The 19,274-nt window shown below is 42.7% G+C and overlaps 1 protein-coding gene across 1 annotated transcript in view; it reads left to right on the top strand.

The window, feature by feature from the left end:
- LOC124621976 (cyclin-A2) overlaps positions 1–18,714 on the top strand; it is a 54,222-nt gene extending 35,508 nt beyond the window's left edge. The window contains exons 2-6 of the mRNA XM_047147510.1: positions 3,465–3,791; positions 3,882–4,105; positions 5,671–5,875; positions 7,326–7,573; positions 18,156–18,714. Of these exons, the coding sequence (XP_047003466.1) occupies positions 3,465–3,791; positions 3,882–4,105; positions 5,671–5,875; positions 7,326–7,573; positions 18,156–18,204 (1,053 nt within the window). The 3' untranslated portion in view covers positions 18,205–18,714. The remainder of the gene's footprint in view (positions 1–3,464; positions 3,792–3,881; positions 4,106–5,670; positions 5,876–7,325; positions 7,574–18,155) is intronic.
- Positions 18,715–19,274: the final 560 nt, after the last annotated feature.

The following is a 19,274-nucleotide window of genomic DNA, read 5'->3' as shown; positions in this document are numbered from 1 at the left end:
ACCATCGTGGTATCCGTTTGGCCACCGGTGCCTTCCCTACTAGCCCTGTTGATAGTCTCCTGGTTGAAGCTGGGATCCCCCCCCCTTTCTGTTCGGCGGTCCCAGCTTCTGGTGTCTTATGCCCTTACTATCCGTTCTTCTCCCGCTCATCCTTCCTATTCTATCCTATTCCCAGACCATGGACGTCGCCCGCCTGACTCCCGCCCTCGGGCGGGTTTACCGGTTGGGCTGCGCCTTGCGTCTCTTACCCGTGATTTTCGGCTTCCTTCTTTGTCCTGTCTTCCTCGCTCCCTCCCCTCCACCCCTCCTTGGTTAGTTCCTCGGCCTCGAATTCGGATGGATCTCCGCCGCGGTCCGAAAGATTCCATCCCCCCCCGGTGGTGTTCCGTTCCTTTTTCCGCCAAATCTTATGGGAGTTTCGGGATGCTGTTGTTTTTTACACTGATGGCTCTAAATCTGCTGATTATGTTGGGTATGCCTTCACGTCCTTTGTTGGAACGGAAAATCATCTACTGCCACCCTCATGTGGGGTGTTTACTGCGGAATTGATGGCAATTTCCCGGGCCCTTACCTTTATTAAACAATCCCAACAGAACCGCGTTTTGTTATGTACGGACTCGATGAGTGGCCTTCTTGCTATTGACCGGTGTTTTTCGCGCCATCCCTTGATCTCTGCCATCCATGACCATTTCGCTGATCTTCACCGTGCTGCTTGTTCCATTGACTTCCTATGGGTCCCGGGCCATGTGGGTATCCCGGGTAATGAGCTCGCTGATCGTTTGGCTGGGGGAGCAGTTACTTACCCCCCATTTTCTGTAACCCCTCCTGCAGCGGATTTACGGCTTCACATCAAATCCCACTTTGCACAGTCATGGGCCAATTCTTGGGAGGCTACTCCGCTGTCTAATAAACTTCGTGCCATTAAGGTGAATACAGGCCCATGGCGTTCTTCCTTTAGCCTCTCCCGCAAGGACTCGACCACACTGTGTCGTCTCCGCATTGGCCATACCAGGCTGACCCATGGTTTCCTTTTGCGTGATGAGCCACCCCCGCTATGTGGTTGTGGAGCCTTCCAGTCAGTGGCCCACATTTTGGTTGAATGCCCCCCTTCTTTTGGCTCTGCGTGCTAAGTACAGACTCCCCCACACTTTACCTTTGATGTTGGCTGACGATTCCCGGATGGTCTCTCTGGTTCTAGGTTTCCTCCGGGAGAGTGGTTTTTATTCTCAGTTTTAAAGTTTTTAATCTCCCTCTGGTGTTGGGGCAGGGCGGTGAGTGTTTGGGTGTCTCCCACTGTAGGCAGTGTTCAGAGATTCCCGATTCACCTCCCTGACCAGAATCCTCTTTTCTTTCCCTTTTACTCTGTTTTTACCCCTTCTTTTTAAGGCTTGGTTAGTTTTTCTATTCCCATACGTACTTTCTGCATTATAGCAGTCACAGGTGGTCTTGCCTATGCTGTTTCAGCATAGTGTTGGGTTCGTTCTCTTGCCAACTTCCCTCATTTGTTTTTACTAATGACAACGTGACTGCCCTTTTACGTTTCCCCTTTATCCGTTTTATTTTTTCTGACTATACTGAGATGTCCCGTTAGCAGAATGGAGTCTATTTGAAACAAGGGACTGATGACCTTGCTGTTTGGTCCCTTTAACCTCAAACAACCAACCAACCCACCAACCCAGACGGCGACCTCGCTGTGGGCTTTCCATAGTTGTCCGCGTCCAGTCCCTGCTGTCGGAACTGGGGTCATTCCTTCTTCTGCCTCCCTTCCGGGTCCGTGCACCTACGCCAGCCGTCCGTCCGTCTGGACTTGGCACAGGAACCCAAGGACTCGGTTCCGCCTGTGGCCCTCCGTTGCCGTTTTCTTGCGCTCCTCGCCTCATTTTCGGGCTGTGAGACTGTCTTCACTGATGGTTCCCTGGTTGATGGTTGCACTGCCTACGCTTTTGCTCATGCTGCCCATGTTGAACAGCACTCCTTGCCGGCTGGCTGCAATATTTTTACTGCAGAGCTGGTGGCCATATTGCACGCTCTTGAGCATATGCGTTCCTGCTCAGGTACGCCCATCGTCACCTGCAGTGACTCCCTGAGCAGCCTCCAGGCCATCGACCGCTGCTATCCCTCTTCTCCTGTGGTATCCTCTATTCGGGAGTCTGTTTCCGCCATTACCCGCTCTGGTCGTTCGGTGGTCTTTATTTGGATGCCAGGTCTCGTTGGCATCCCGGGGAACGCCCCTGTGTCGGTGTGGGTCCCGGCTGACGGTCGCCCACATTTTGTTGGAGTGTCCCCGACTGCGCACCTTTCGGCAGTCTTTTAATCTCCCAGGCACTTTGCCTTTGGTTTTATGTGACGATGCCTCCGTGGCTGATGACGTTTTAAATTTTATCCGTGGTAGTCCTTTTTATGGTGCCATTTAGGGAGGTCCTGCACCTTTCCCTTTCTGTGTCTTTTGTCCTCGCGTCTCTCAATATTTGTTGATGTATTGGTGTGTCATCAGATGGCTGACTCTTTCCCTTTTTTTTGTTCTCGTGGTCAGTCAACTGGTCTCCGGCCATCTTCTTTCCTTCTGTTTCTTTTTGTTTGGTGTTCATCTGTACTCTTCGTGTCTGTAGTGTTCGTTGCCGCATTTGTGTTCTTTTAGGGCCTGGGGGGAGGAGTCTCCTTCCCCTTGGGGTTTTACCTGCTTCGTGAATTTGTCTCGCCTGTTTTTGGAATGGGGGACTGATGACCTTTGCTGTTTAGTCCCCCTTAAACATCCCAATAACCACCACCACCATCTGACAGTGTCATTGGCTGATTTAGTTTCGTGTTTTATTCGTGATGGTGGGTTTTATCACGTTTTAGCACATGTCCTTTGTCCCTCTGTCATCCTCACTAGTGCTTTTAGTGTTGAGGTTTTAACTGTTGCAGAGTGGCTGGCATTTCCTTGTTATTCTCGTGGCTGGCCGGTCACTGTAATCTTTCTTGTTTTACTCTCTTCTGTTTCTAGTGTCTGTTGTTTTCTTGTCCTATTTTGTTCCTTTCAGTGTTTGTTGCCTTTCCTTTCTTTCCGTTTTTTGTTGCATGTTTTGTCCTCCCCTCCCCTCTGACTTGTGGCATTTTTTTATTGGGAACAAGGGACTGCTGACCTCATAGTGTAGTCCCTTCTCCCCGTTTTTAAACCAACAAATATTTCTTATTCCATTATGTTCGGTGGTCCTTTATCGTATGTACTGTCAAGGGATTAGTTAGTTGTTGGTTTGTGGTCTTTCATAGCTGTTTAATTTATTCTCAAGAGATGGAAAGACTTTATTGTGAAATTTCATTGGTTTTATCTTTATTGGTAATTTCCATTGCAACAGTTAGTCTATTTCGATCCCATATTCTCCTCTTTACGTTGTGCAATAAACCATATCTTCTCGTCCTCTCATTCTTAAACTGTTGCACTACTCTTTTGGCCATTAATAATACTGATCTAAAATTTCTAGGATGCAAAGCTTCAAGAAAAAAATTTGAAAACTGGAAAACAAATAACCCAGTCTCAAAGAGTACCTTTTGAAATTCCTGAAGACAAATTAGATGAAGACATTGAAGTTCGTAAAGTACATGGAGTGAAGCAGAATAAGGTATCGCCAAGCACAAAGGATTTACAAAGAGTGCCATTGAAGGAACTACCTGTACCAATATTTGAAGATGTATGTACTACTGCACCCCAAGATAAGAACTCACTAGTGAGTGAACAGTTCATAGAGGAAACAGCTCTTGTAATTAATGGTTACACAGAAGATGTATACAGATACTTGAGAGAAATAGAGGTAAGCAGTTAGAATTTTTTATTTACTTAAATTTTTTTTGTGTAACGAATGTTCTACATCCACTAACGTCATTTTTGTTGAAATTTGCAGGAAAGACATCGTCCTCGTGCAGGTTACATGAAAAAGCAGCCAGATATAACATATTCCATGCGGTGTATCTTAGTTGACTGGCTTGTTGAAGTTGCTGAAGAGTACAAATTGCAAACAGAAACCCTGTACCTTGCGGTCTCCTTCATAGATCGTTTCTTGAGCTACATGTCTGTTGTAAGAGCTAAGTTACAACTAGTTGGAACTGCTGCCATGTTCATTGCTGCGTGAGTAATTCAGAACATTAAGTACAGCATTAACAGTGTTATTTACAATGCCAATTTTGTTGGTGACCAGCATGTTGAGTGTTCATGGAATAGTCGAGAAGCTATCAATTTTTCAAATGAGTCATTTAGGGGAAGGGTCCTTCAGAACTTTACAGGGTGATGTCACCTGATACTCTTTCAAACCTGTAAGAAACTAAAACATTCCTCGGTTAGATTACCTCACCAAAATTCGGTTATGTAATATCTTCAATATCAATGTATTTTATGAAACTATGAAAGTCTTAAGTGACTAAAATATAAAAAAAACTTTTGCTCTCAATAAATGCAAACTTCAGGAAGTTCATGAAATATTAAAACATTTAATCATTGACTAGAAACTGGCTGTAAATTTTAAAATTCTTTCCTTCAAAGCAATCAAATATGAACATGTATGGGACTGAAAAGTAATAGACAAATAATTGGCACTCACTTACTTGTTAGAAGAGCATTCTTAGAGACTAAAGTTAATGCACAAAAAAACTTTAGGCATTCTTTGTAATATTGATACAAATTTATCACCAAAATTTAGTACAATTAGAATAGCACATTTGTCTTTCTCTGAAAACTGTAGTTAAAATGATCTAGCTCTTAGTAATCTTTCTAGCACAAGATTGAATTTCTTCTTCACTCTAATACTACATTTAAATTTCTGTCCAACATGGCAGTATGAACATCTGGTGCTATAATTCAGAATGTATTGAAATTGTAAACTTATTATCAAGGATGGAACACCTCAAGCTTTACAGTTCATACATTAATAAAACTTAGAGGTAATGTGTTGAAATGGTAATGACCTTTTGTCTTGAAGGAACAATACTAAACTTACATTTAGTCTTTCCTAATGGCCTACGTTGTAGGAAATGATGTAAAGTATATTGCAGTCTCAATGTCATTACACACATTACGCACAAGAAATTGGCCTGAAAGGGAGACAGTTAATTTACTGGCAACAATGATTCTGATTAATTGAAACAGACCTTATCTTATGATGAACAAGATTCACATTGCAAAAATTAATACTTTTCTGGTGTAGACTGTTCCATGAAATTGAGGGCAAACTGTGGGATGTTGTTGCCATGATAGTTCAGTGCAGTCTTCAGACCAACTTTGTGTGAATACTGACGAACATCCATTAATCTCCTATATTTGAACCCTTGCTAGAACATGCACGGTGTAAAAAGTGGTGCACATGTGCTGCACTACACTGCGCAGCATGGCCTTCTGCGTGAAAGACGACCTCTTACCTAACAAATAGGTTTTTCACTCGTTAGCCAGTTGCTCTGAGACTTTACTGAGTTATGTGCAACACAGGGTACACCGTTCATGTGCTGGCAGGGTATTATATACTAGATCTCAGTGCATTTTCCTCAGCATTTACCTGAATGTGGCCATAAGGCAATATGCCAAAATATTGTGGCAGCAAATTCGACATCCTGCAGTCTGCCATGAAATTTCATGGAGTAATGATTCAGTTCTATGAACTCTTAAGGGTTGTTGCTAAATATACTCTATTGTCTTTGTTGCAGAAAATATGAAGAAATATATCCTCCTGATGTGAAAGAATTTGTGTACATAACAGATGACACTTATACGAAGAAACAGGTTCTTCGTATGGAGCATCTTATTCTGAAAGTACTTTCATTTGATCTATCTGTTCCTACAGTATTAACTTTCCTGACAACATTCTTCTCTGTTGACAAAGTTTCAGACACAGTTCTCTATTTAGCAATGGTGAGTACATAAGATTTTTATTCCGGCATAGTAATGCAGAGGGCAAATTTCCTTATGGATGGAGAAAGGCTTGTAAATATGAGTGGTATCATAACAGTAAACTGACTTCCTTTAATATCTGCCTTGTCCTCCTCTGTTTTGAAAGCAAGTGAAAACTACAGTTAAATGTTTAGTGAAGGTGAAAAATTTGGTTTAAATAACTTGAAAGTTTCCACAAGTATTAAAAATTTCCCATTGTCAGGGCTAAATTTAGACTAATATTGGAAGAAAGCAGAGAATGTCTACAGGTACAGTTTATTTGGCTCAGACATAATGAAGTCTTATGTTGAGTATAAGTAATGAGTAAAAGTAACAGCTCAAAACAGTGTTCAGCAGATTATATGCAATGAAAATGAAATTCATTATCATACTAATTAGCTCTGACAATGTGTGAAGTTACTCCTCGCATAATTTTATAATACATATTCAAGCGCAAAGAAGTCCTATCAACCTGTGTGGAAGGAGATGACAAATAGGTAATTTTAAAAATTAAAGAAATGTTATTTAGTAAAAAATACGGTGCAAAGTGGAAAACCGAGGTAGTTATTGTAACTGTGTGTGTGTGTGTGTGTGTGTGTGTGTGTGTGTGTGTGTGTGTGTGTGTGTGTAATTTCAGTTAGATTGTTGAAGCTGTTTGGAACTAATTTATTAAATAGACTTGGAGAGTACTGATGTTCTAGTCTGCCATAATTACTGGTATTTTAATAGTTAGTGCTGAAGAAAAAGTTTTTTGCTGTTGTCGGTATTTAGTATAAATTTAGGAAAAAAATTGTGAATAAGTAACTGAAGTAATACGGACATAACTGGAACAGTAGTTTTTGTTATGAATGTTTAAAGTTTATAATTAAGCTGTAATGTACAAATCTATCAAAATTAACTTCTAACAATATTAGGAAAAGGATAGATTGCAACACATTGTAAAGATGACCTCCCCATTTATATCCCCTCACCCTCTGCCAAAGCATCCACCCATTTTCCCCTTACCTGCTCCTTCTTTTCCACTCCACAAGTCTCCCCCTGGGACTTCCTGCTCCCGCAGCTTCCCAATGCTGTACCTGTTGGCAGTCTTGTCATGCCTCTTTCTAGTCCCAGCTGATAATACTTTACCCCCACCTGCATCCTGCTATCCGTCCCTCTTCCCTGACCCACTCCTTGAGTCTGACAGTTGCATTCTGGCCGGAGATGGTGCATGCCACTTCCTTTTCTGAGGAAGACTTTGGCCAAAAGCTAAATGTGTAACTCAACATGGCATCTTTATGATGGTGAGTAGCTATCTATCCTTTGGCTAACACTGTTGATATTCCAAGCTGGAGTTTCCATTGTTGAAAACTTCCAGCACAGTCTTTTGAAACTTGTTTCTTACTCAAAAGTGGCAAGTGCAGATCTTATTTATTTGTTCTGTACTTTGCAGTACCTGAGTGAATTAACTTTAGTGGAAGGTGATCCTTATCTCCAGTATTTACCATCTGTGAGGGCAGGAGCAGCAATTGCATTAGCTAGACACACGCTAGAGCAGACAGTCTGGCCTCAAGAACTTGAAACTTTCTCTGGTTACTCACTGGCAGATCTGAAACCTTGTATTGAATCTTTGCAAAAAACATTTGGGGAGTCTGCAACACATCCTCAACAAGCAATAAGAGAGAAATATAAATCTCACAGGTAAGTAAAGAATCCACGAACTGACATACTCAAATTAAAGAAATTTAGTGGCTGACCGCAGCAGTGCTGTCAAATGGTCGTTTAATAAAAGCAGTTAAGTCGCCAAAGATTAATTTTTCAAAATTAACAGCACTTCAAATATTTGGTAATTATCAAAAGAATTTAAACCTGTAGTTGTGTAAGCATGTGTACTAAAGTGTCTCTACATTAAGTTTTCTGCAGTTTTGTATTAAATAAAGCTAATAACAGTTGCAACCCAAACAGAATGTTGGAGCCATTGAGGCAGCAATTTTGAATAACCGGCATGTCAAAGTGTGAACCTTTTCACAGCAGCTCAATTTCCTATGGTGCTGTGTAAAATACTGTTTGTGGTATGTTGAAATTTCGTAAAGTTGGCACTTGCTGGTGTACCTAAAACCCTGACAACCACAAGGGACAGCAAATGAAAAGCTAGAATCACTTAGCACCTTAATGACACAGAACGGCACAATTTTCTGAAAGAAATTGTGACTGGTGATGTGTTCACACACCCAAAACGAAGCAGGCATGTATGGAGTGGAAATGTGCTAGTTCCCAATAGGAAAAAATTCAAAGTGGCTTAATCTGCTAGGAAAGTGTTTGTGACTGTGTTCAGAGATATGTGTAGTGTGTTATTGGTGGACTTTGCAGCATTAACAGTGGTCCTGTGTTCAGCAACCTATATTAAAAATTTGGTTAACTAGCATCATGCCTTTCATGAGAAACACCACAGCGTTGATGCTGACAATGACCATGTTTACCCCCCAGATGAGGCTCCTCTTTGTAAGAAAATTGCCAAATTTGGTGGGAGGTGCACACTTATGCATCTGTTGCAAAGCATTGTCTGGCCAGGAGTTTCTTCATGCAACCAAACAGGTCAAAGTCCTGTATAGCTTTTACTTGATGGAAATAGGCTGTCAAGTCTAGAGTTGGGACAAGTTACTGGTTTGTGGCAGGTGGTGTTGTTCAATGACTTACTCCTAATAAGTACTGTGCCACAGCTTCAGACTAGATTTTGTGAGCAAGGTTCATTTTCTTGAAGCGAGAAGAGTTCAAAATTATGATAAAAATTGTGGTTTGTGCTTAGTTTGGAACAAAGTTTAAAGTACTAACCACACTTCTCCATTTAGACCTATGGTGATCAATGTTGTGGCCCCAATGTGAGAAAATGCAGATGTCTTTAAAGAAGATCAGTGTCTCTAAGATTACACCATTAAAAATTAAAATTAATGAAATTTCTTGTGTACAGGGTGTTGATAGAGATCAATGGGGAGAGTTGAAAATGTGCTCCCAGCCAGGATTCGAACCCAGGATCTCCTGCTTACCCACTCTAACCCCTAAACCACCAAGGACACAGGAATTTGCACAGCTGTGTGGATTTATCCTAAGCACGCCCCTCAGTGGACCCACATTCTCAACTTACTCCACACACTACAAAAGTAGTGCTCCCTGCCCAGTAATCTCGGGGTGTGTGGGTGTGTGTGTGTGTGTGTGTGTGTGTGTGTGTGTGTGTGTGTGTGTGTGTGTGTGTAAAAGAGGCGACTAAAAGGAGTTTCAACCGTTTCGGCCTTCGATGTGATGGTCCCCTTTGGGTTTTGACCTCCATTTTTCAAAATTCTACAGAAGTACGAGCCTTTTGGGGAAGGGCGCCTTACGTGGTGTACCACTGGTCCTCAGTGAACTAAGACCTTGGCACTCAGCATTGTAACGGCATTGTAACTGTTCCCACTATTCCTCAAATTGGGCCTAAACGCCTGATGGGTTGTACAAGTTACGCCCATAGTGCGTCCCCATCTGCACCTACGATCATGGACTTTCCATGGCACCAGAAATCCAGCACGGTAGCCAGCCCGTTGTGATGGGGTCGTCATGTACCCTCTAGGTTGTAGCCCCCTGACAACACAGGGATCGTACTGCCGATACCTGAGCTGCACCCTCCCCACGTCGGCCAAGGAGTAGATGCCCGTCTCCTTGGGGTATCAGGACTCCCGGCAACGGTCATCCTGCCAGGTGGCCCTTGCTGAGGCTGGGTGGCGCCCGTGGGGAGAGCCCCTGGTCGGAGTGGGTGGTATCGGGGCGGACGTTTCGCAGATGAAACGTCAACATGTATCAGGTCGCTCTGCGGCCGAGTCTTTCAAAAGGAAAAGTACTGTCTCTGGTTCTGGTTCTCCTGCCCTTTCCCCCTTGGCCACTCCTTGGGAGGAAGGACAGGCCCGCCGGCGTGGGGCGAAGTACTTCCCCCGCTATTTGGTCTGTTCTCGAACCGATGGTGGAAGTTCGCCACCTCCAAGCCCATGTTCTTTGTTCAGCACATCGAGGACATCTTTGGGGAAATCGAGGCTCTCAGTAAAATGCGTTCGGGGTCCGTTCTTATAAAGACCACCTCCGCCACACAGTCGGCGGCACTCCAGGCGTGCGACCGACTAGGGGACATCCCAGTGTCCATTGTCCCGCATCTGGCACTGAACAGGACGCAGGGGGTTATTTTTCATCGGGACCTCCTGCTGCAATCTGATGAGGAGCTCAGGGCCAACCTGGAGCGCCGAGGCGTGCGTTTCGTCCGGCGAGTCTAGCGCGGTCCCAAAGACCGTTGCATCGACACCGGGGTCTTTATCCTCGCCTTCGAGGGGGACCTTCTCCCGGAGAAGGTAAAGGTGATGTGCTACCGGTGCGACGTGCGATGTGCGACTTTACGTCTTGCCTCCTATGCGCTGTTTTCGGTGTTTGCGCTTTGGGGACATGTTGTCACAGTGTGAGGCTGAGCCCCTTTGTGGCAATTGTGGACGTCCTCTTCGTGAGGAACATACATGCACCCCACCACCTCGGTGCGTTAATTGTCCTGGCATCCACTCGCCTAGATCCTTAGACTGCCCCGCGTATCAGAAGGAGAAGAAGATTCAAGAACTCAAAACTTTGGATCGTCTCTCATATTCTGAGGCCAGGAAGAAGTATGACCGCCTCCATCCCGTGACGTTGACCGCTTTGTTTGCCTCAGTTGTGTCCACTCCTTCCACGGTATTCTCACGCCTATCCTGTCCCCCCCTCCACCTCCTCCCCCTATCCGGGGTCTATGCCTCCGCCTCCCAAATCCCTCCCTTCCAAATCCTCTTGCCCCGTGCCCCCCCCCCCCCCCAGGTCCCCATGCGTTGGCGTGACGCCGTCGTTGTTCCTATACCCAAACCCGGGAAGGATAAACACCTTCCTTCTAGTTAGTGCCACATTTCTCTTACAAACTGTGTCTGTAAGGTGATGGAGCACATGGTTAATGCTCGGTTAGTCTGGATTCTTGAATCTCGACGGCTCCTTACTAATGTCCAATGCGGCTTTCGACGCCGCTGCTCCGCTGTTGACCACCTTGTGACCTTGTCGACATTCATCATGACAACTTTTTGCAAAGGCGCCAAACGGTAGCCGTGTTCTTCGATTTGGAGAAGGCTTATGATACCTGTTGGAGAGGAGGTAGGAGGTATCCTCCGCACTATGCACAGGTGGGGCCTACGCGGTCGCCTGCCCCTTTTTATCGATTCCTTTTTAACGCATCGAAAGTCTAGGGTACGTGTGGGTTCCGTATTGTCCGACGTCTTCCTCCATGAGAACGGAGTGCCTCAGGGCTCCGTCTTGAGCGTAGCCCTTTTTGCCATCGCGATCAATCCAATAATGGATTGCATTCCACCTAATGTCTCAGGCTCTCTTTGTCGATGACTTCGCGATCTACTGCAGTGCCCAGAGAACATGCCACCTGGAGCGCTGCCTTCAGCGTTGTCTAGACAGCCTATACTCACGGAGCGTGGCAAATGGCTTCCAGTTCTCTGAAGAGAAGACGGTTTGTATCAACTTTTGGCGATATAAAGCGTTCCTTCCGCCATCCTTACATCTCGGTCCCGTTGTTTTTCCGTTCGTGGAAACAACAAAGTTTCTAGGGCTCACATTGGACAGGAAACTTTGCTGGTCTCCGCATGTCTCTTATTTGGCGGCCCGTTGTACACGTTCCCTTAATGTCCTCAGAGTTCCTAGTGGTTCATCTTGGGGAGCGGATCGCACTGTCCTGCTTCGCTTGTATCGGTCCATAGTCCTATCGAAGCTGGATTATGGGAGCTTCGTCTGCTCGGCCATCCCTCTTACGCCATCTCAACTCCATCCACCATTGGGGGTTACGTCTTGTGACCGGAGCCTTCTACACTAGTCCTGCCGAGAGTCTTTATGCTGAAGCTGCCGAATTACCATTGACCTACCGGCGCGACGTACTGCTGTGTCAGTATGCCTGCTGGCTGTTGTCAATGCCCGACCACCCCTCTTATCAGTCCTGTTTCGCCGATTCTCTAGACCGTCAGTACGGGTTGTATGTGTCTGCCCTGCTGCCCCCTGGAGTCCGCTTCCGTCGCCTGCTTCGACAATTGGATTTTGCCCTCCCTACCACCTTCAGAGAGTGTGAGAGCCCGACACCATCTTGGCTCCAGGTTCCGGTTCATATTTATCTCGACCTCAGCTCACTCCCGAAGGAGGGTACTCCGGCTGCAGTGTATTGCTCACTTCGTGCTCGACTTGCCGGTCACACCTTTATTTACACCGATGGCTCCAAAACTGATGGTGTCGGCTGTGCCTTTGTCGTAGGGGCTGCCGCCTTTAAATACCGGCTCCTCGACCAATGTTCCAGCTTTACGGCCGAGCTTTTTGCTCTCCATCAGGCCGTTCAGTATGCCCGCTGCCACCGCCATTCATCACATGTATTCTGCTCTGATTCACTCAGTGCGCTTCAGAGCCTTGGAGCTCCCTATCCGGTCCATCCCTTGGTGCAACGGATCCAGCAGTCCCTACATTCTTTCGCCGATGATATCTCTCCTGTCAGCTTTCTGTGGGTTCCCGGACATGTAGGAGTGCCTGGGAATGAGGCTGCTGATGCTGCAGCCAAGGCTGCAGTCCTCCTGCCTCGACCAGCCTCCCATTGTATCCCGTCATCTGACGTCCGTGGGGTTGTTTGTAAGAGGCTTGTGTTGTTGTGGTGGGATGCTTGGTCATTCCTCCAAGGAAACAAGCTCCGGGCAGTAAAACCGCTCCCAACTGCTTGGACAACCTCCTCCCGACCATCTCGGCGAGAAGAGGTCCTTCTGACCAGGTTGCGGATTGGGCATTGCCAGTTTAGCCACCGCTACCTGCTCTCCGGTGACCCAGCCCCGCAGTGCCCTTGTGGTCAAGCATTAAGTGCGCCATGGTTTATCGTCGTGTCCCCGCTTTAGTCAATCTCGTGTTGTCCTGTCCCTGCCATCTACTTTACCGGATATTTTAGCTGATGACGCTCGAGCAGCTGCTAGTGTTCTACGTTTTATAACTTTGACTGGCTTGTCCAAAGACATCTACCATATTTACTCGAATCTAAGCCGCACTTTTTTCCCGGTTTTTGTAATCCAAAAAACCGCCTGCGGCTTAGAATCGAGTGCAAAGCAAGCGGGAGTTCTGAAAAATGTTGGTGGGTGCCGCCACAACTAACTTCTGCCGTCGAATATATGTAGTGCCACACAGGCATGCTTTGTAGGGCACAAAGATAAATACTGGTACCAAAATCTCTGCGTCAGTAAATAAATTAAAAAAAAAAGAAAAGGGAAGACGAGCCTTTTTTCTCCGCCCAGAGTTTCGACCACTGCGTCTTGGTACATTATCCAACGAAATAAATACAAATTCTGTATTGTTGATCTTCGAATGTAGCAGCATTTCAATGTACTACGAAAATCCGACTGGCAAGACTGTTTGGGATGTTTGTCAATATGGCCAACTCTATGTTCTGAATTTTTTTCCTACATGTGAAAAGAGATGGTTGCTAATAGGAGCTTTTATGAATTGTGAATCACATGTAGTATTCTCTTTGCCATAAAATTAATACGAATATAAACATTTTGCCATGTATTGTTTCGTGTTTGCTACTATCTCATTTAAATCCTGTCTGCCTAATAAACTACGAAACTAGAGTGAGACAACAGCAAACGCGGAAGAATATACATATCATGTCATGTTTATATTCGTATTATTCTTATGCCTGATAGTGATACAGTCAGAAATGAAGCACGGCAACTGACTAGATTTTTAAATCTAAGATGACTCTAATTTCTATGCAGAATGTAATGAACTAAAGAGGCGCCTGCAAAGATTTTCAAACGGAGAAAAAATTTTCGCTAAAATTTCGTTCAGAACATAATCTATCATACGCAGTCTATTATTTGGTTCTTGTTGATCATTATCAAAGAAAGAAGCAGTGTAAGTAACAACAAATGTTTTGCTAATGAGACGACTCCTCTCTATTTTTTGTTTGTAAGCGGCGGTAGTGCGCACAAAAGCAAGCCACGCCGCGAGCGGCGACAGGCCGTAAACACGCACTATCAGAATGCGACAAACAATGCATGACACAGTACAGTAATGCATTTTCAGCTTAGAGTGACGTAAACATCTATAACAAAGAGAACGGCACTTATCAGATCAAAGAAAAATAAGCAATCGTTTCAAACCAGACGAAGCACGTGAAAAAGGAAGGATATCCGTATAAATACGGACGGAGCGCGTGACGCGTAGCAATGGCTACCTGGTAAACCGTAACTGCTAAGCTTACGACTGCAGCTGTATCGTCATTCATTCGACCTAAATTGTCTCATATTACAACTAGGCGAACTTTGTTTCGATTTGGAGGTGCGACCTAAAACTTTTCTCTCCCCCTGATTTTCGAGTCTCAAATTTCAGGTGCGGCTTAGATTCGGGAAAAATTTTTTTTCCTTTATTTCGAGTCTCATTTTTCAGGTGCGGCTTAGATTCGAGTAAATACGGTAACTTTTTTATTTATTTTATCTGCATCTTTGTCAGGACTTTCTGGTGTCACCCCCTCCCCTTGAGTTTTACTAGATTCCATGTGCTCTAACAACTGTGACTGGGCGCTAATGAGCTCAGTAGTTGAGTGCCCTTAAACCCCACCAAAAAAAAATTGCCCCCCAGCACAATGTAAATAAGTTTTATGGAAATGACTTTAGTGTTATAAAAACTGTGGTTGTGCTGAATCTTGCTCCAAACTTATTATCTTCAGTGATATTTATCAAATTCATTTTATGAGTGTAAGGGCTGTTAGTGAATTGGAGCTATTCTGATAAAAATGAGTTATGTAGTGGCCAGCATAATGACACAGAAATAAGCATCTGATACCAGTATATTTAGCAGGATTTACTACAGTGTTAAATTTGTTCTCACATGAAATCTCACTGAGAGTTCAGAGGCTCACTAGTGTTGTTGTGCTAATTTCACATTACATATTGTAATAGACATATTGGAACCTTATACAGAGATAGAAGGCATGGTTCCTTAAAGAAATCTCACTATATAATGATGCCTACGTCCATTTGTATAACTTGGTCATATTTCCAAATTTGTAATGAAATGCACGTGGACTTAATGCTGGTACTAGAATAATTATTATTAATAGTAAATTTGAAGCAATATTTTGTGCAACTGAGATTGAAATTTCTCAGCTCTTCTGTGTGTCTGCAAGCTGCTAAAGTAACAACCCAGAATCTGTTAAAGTGGCACTAACTTTTTAAAAGTGTTGTGTAATTTCATAAGAAATAAACTAGAAAATAAAGATAATGTATTGACAGACTTGCTGCAGTTTGTCACTGTGTGAGCCAAAAGGAAAATAAATTAATCCATAGCTACACAATCCTGGAGTGAATGTGACTGTTAGTGTTTGGTAGGGTTTAGTTAGGACTTCAGAGAATATTGCTGGTAAAGTATTATTGGAACAATTGAGACTTCGCCAAAAAGCAATGTACAGTGTCATTAACAAATTTTGTAATTGAATTAATTGTCAAGAATACCCAACAACTTGAAAAATGTCAGTATAAACACAAAATATGCAATACTTTGTCAGAATGTTAAAATGAACTGCAGTAATGGATATTATTATGATCATGTGACCTACTTTAGTCAAACTGAAAACAGGCAGTGGGAATACTGTTTACCAAATTTGTATATCAATGGGTATAATAGTTCACTTCATATGAATAGTGTATTATGCCATTTTGGTCATATTTAGAGATATTTGCAAATGTTAACATCACATTGTATTAACCTGAACAGTATATCCACTGTACCAATTCCATAGCAGTGATTAGTTTTGACACATTTGATTTGGGAGGACCCTGGTTAGATTCCCAGAACCCCTGACTCTTTTCCTCCCCTCCAAATTGTAAGTGTGGAAGGGGCTCACTCAAAACATCATGCAGGTGTTGCCTGGATAAAGCAGAACATCAAAATTAAAACTGGCCATAATGGCTGGAGGCATTAGAAATTTGATAGTCCCACAATCATATTTTGCTATTCCTACTGCCTTCTAGGCAAGTCAGCCATTTGGAGCAGGCCTAATCTGAGAGTAATGTGGTGGTACATACAGGATGTTCAACTGGAGGTGGTGGAGACATAAAACTATTTAACATTTGGGTGCCCAAGTGACAGTAATAAAATTCAGATTGGCCATTGCAGGATTTGTGTTGTTGGTATGATTAGTCGTGACTTAGCATTAGACTTTGGTACTAGTGTGGACATGAGATTGAAACACATGTAACTGTGCATGACAGTTGCAGAGTCAGCATGAGCCTGGGCTAGGTGAGTAAAGCTTCACTCATAAAGCTGTTTCGATAAAGCTGCAATTGTGCTGCTGCTCTTAACAAGTGTAGATTGGTTATAGAAATATGGGTAGGTATTCTTTCTGTGCTGGGGTTGAACATAGTTTGGAAGTTCGAATTAACTGACAAGTTGCTTCTAGGAGAGCACATTGGTTAACTGTGCTACAAACTGGAGTAACTGTTCCCATGGCTGAGGTTGGTGACCTCATAGTGAGATTTTTAGTGGTGCACAAGATGTCATGACAACTAAACATTCCTTGGTTAACCGTTCTTTCGGGCAGTAATAGAATACTCCAGAGCATATCAGGCTGATGCAGATGGCAGTCACATTAAGAAACATTTGTAACCTGGAATGTAAACAGGATATGCAGTTAATGTTACCCTTTCATGTTTCTTTCAGTGCTTGATCTGTTCTGTCTTCCATATTTCCTTAAAAATGTTTCCACAAAGTTTCATTGTCTTAAAATCATGTTTCCATGATGACCCTGTCAAGTAGAGAAATTTTAGTTACAACCACATTGCATACTCAGATTTTCCATTGAAACTATTTACAAAAGGTGTAATGAAAAATAAAGGCCTTTTACAGATATCAGTGATAAATTGAAACAAATTTAATTAGCTTCGTACAAGTGGTGCTCTGCCCAGCCCCATATAATCATTTGTTGCTGAATTGACTTATGAAGTTTGTGAAGCATTCTGTAAATTTGAAATGTTGAATCAATTTCAGTACACAGCACAAGAAAATTGCCTGCCAAAAACGTCGCAGTTCTTAGTAATTAATGGATAATCATAGAACAGAATAAGAGAAATAACTGGTGTTTCAAGGATGTTAGATACTATATGCTGTTCCTGATCATATATAGGAGACAATCTGAGTGGCCCTCTTAGGTTGTTTGCAGGTTCCTCATTTACTGCCTAATAGTCATCAAAAGAACAATCATTTAGACAAGATATCTGTATGGCATGGGAATTGTTCATTTGGTGTGTATGTGGATAACTTTGCTTTTGATTATTTAGTCCCGCTACATTTCGGTTGCCCAACAAGTGACACAAATCCAGACTGTTAAGTAACTAAATTTTTAGGGATTACAATTACAAGTAACTTAAATTGCAATGCTCACATAGATAATGTTGTGGGAAGGCAAACCAAAGAATGTCATTCATTGGTAGAACATGTAGAAAATATAACAGGTCTAATAAAGAGACTGCCTACACTATGCTTGCGTGTCCTCTTCTGGAGTATTACTGTGCGGGGTAGGTCCTGCTTCAGATAGGACTGCCGGAGAACTTCAAAAAAGTTCAGCTTGTTTTCTATTATAGTGAAATATGGGAGAGTGCCACAGATGATACACAAATTGAAGTGGCAATCAAAGGCGTTGCTTTACAGCAGGATCTCCTCTTGAAATTTCAATCACCATCTTTCTTCTTAGAATGTGACTATTTTATTGATAGCCACTATCAGAGCTCGCACAGGATGATTTGAATGAGTTTTTCCACGTGTTGTTGGAGTGAGAGGGTAGAGAAATAACTTGAAAGGGGTTTGACGAACCCTCTGCCACGCACTTTGCAATTGCAGAGTAATTGTGTAGATGAAGAGTGCATACTTCACTGTCCCAATTTAGAAAGCAGACTGTAGAAGTTTGCATTTGTCTAAATGCACTAATAAAATAGTTTTTGTATGTCCATGTCTTTAACTTAAAGTGAATAAAATAGTAAGGAAATTGGTTCGCACTTTTCAGTAAGTTCCCTTTTTCTAATAAAAGCATAACTGGAAATTTTTTGTTCCTAAAAACACTGTAGTACTGACACAAAATTGTTTGCTTTGTCTAAAAAAAACCTATAAAGACAATATTTCTTGAAATGTAAATTGCCAGTCTGTATGATCTGATATTTTACTGTTGGTTTTTTTTCAGGTGGCATTGTGTCTCTCTACTTGCACCTAGGGATGCACCCATATGCTGAGTTTTCACAGCTACTGAAGACTTCCTTAAAAGCATGTGAAAATAATAAATGTACAAATACCTGAGGTTAATTTTTAATTCATACAGCTGCCCAGATGAGATCTGTGTTTCACAGTCTGTGATATTTCATATTCATTTATTTACACAATACATTCACATTGTTTTTAGTTGTGTATTTTGACATTTAGAAACCTTTATTGGCTCACTTTTTGTATTCAGCTTTAATGTTTTACAATGATCTGAAGGACTGCTGTGTTTGCTCCTTTTACACAAGGAATATTTATGATGTAAAATTCAGTGTGTGTGTGTGTGTGTGTGTGTGTGTGTGTGTGTGTGTGTGTGGTTTTTGCATGGGTGTACAGTTACGAGGTTTACCTCAATACTATATGTATATATGTAGCATGTATTTTTAAAATGTCACTTTCCCAGTGCTGCTTAACGTCTTACTGTGGTAAGAAAATATTGTAGTAAATTGCTGTAATAACTTTTTAAAATAAAGTTACATAATGTTCTTGCTTCTTGTTTTTTTTCTCCACAAATAACTTGGGAATGTTAAGGAGGAAATTAGTCTGACCATAAAGATCGGGGACAAGAGAAAAAAAAGTTGCATTGTTACACTAATAACTTCAGAAGGTATTAAGGCCATTCAAAAATTCAGACCTTTTTTTTATAATAAAATCAGACAGGTGTTTGGGAACACAGCAATTGGTACCACGAAGGTAAGTGGTATAAATTCTTCAGATGGCCACTAAATCATGAATGTTAAGGTAGGCCCTTAACATAAACATATGAAGTTGTTGTTGATCATGTAAAGACCCTGGTGGTGCAAGATAGACCAATTGCAACTGGAGAACATGCAGCTGAAGTTAAAATTAGTATTGGATCCATTCATTCTGATTTTGACAGAACATTTGGACCTCAGAAAGACCTCAGCAAAATTTGTGCCAAATTTGCTAACAACTCTACAGAATCAATTTTGTTTGTAGATAACACAAGACTTACTGGACACTGAACAGCAATCCCAACTTTGGCACAGTGATCAGTTACTGTGCTAAACACCCCTGGAAAAAG

The sequence above is a fragment of the Schistocerca americana genome, chromosome 7 (assembly GCF_021461395.2).
Source record: "Schistocerca americana isolate TAMUIC-IGC-003095 chromosome 7, iqSchAmer2.1, whole genome shotgun sequence".
In the NCBI taxonomy this organism is placed as follows: domain Eukaryota; kingdom Metazoa; phylum Arthropoda; class Insecta; order Orthoptera; family Acrididae; genus Schistocerca; species Schistocerca americana.
This window is presented reverse-complemented; position numbering and strand designations above follow the sequence as displayed.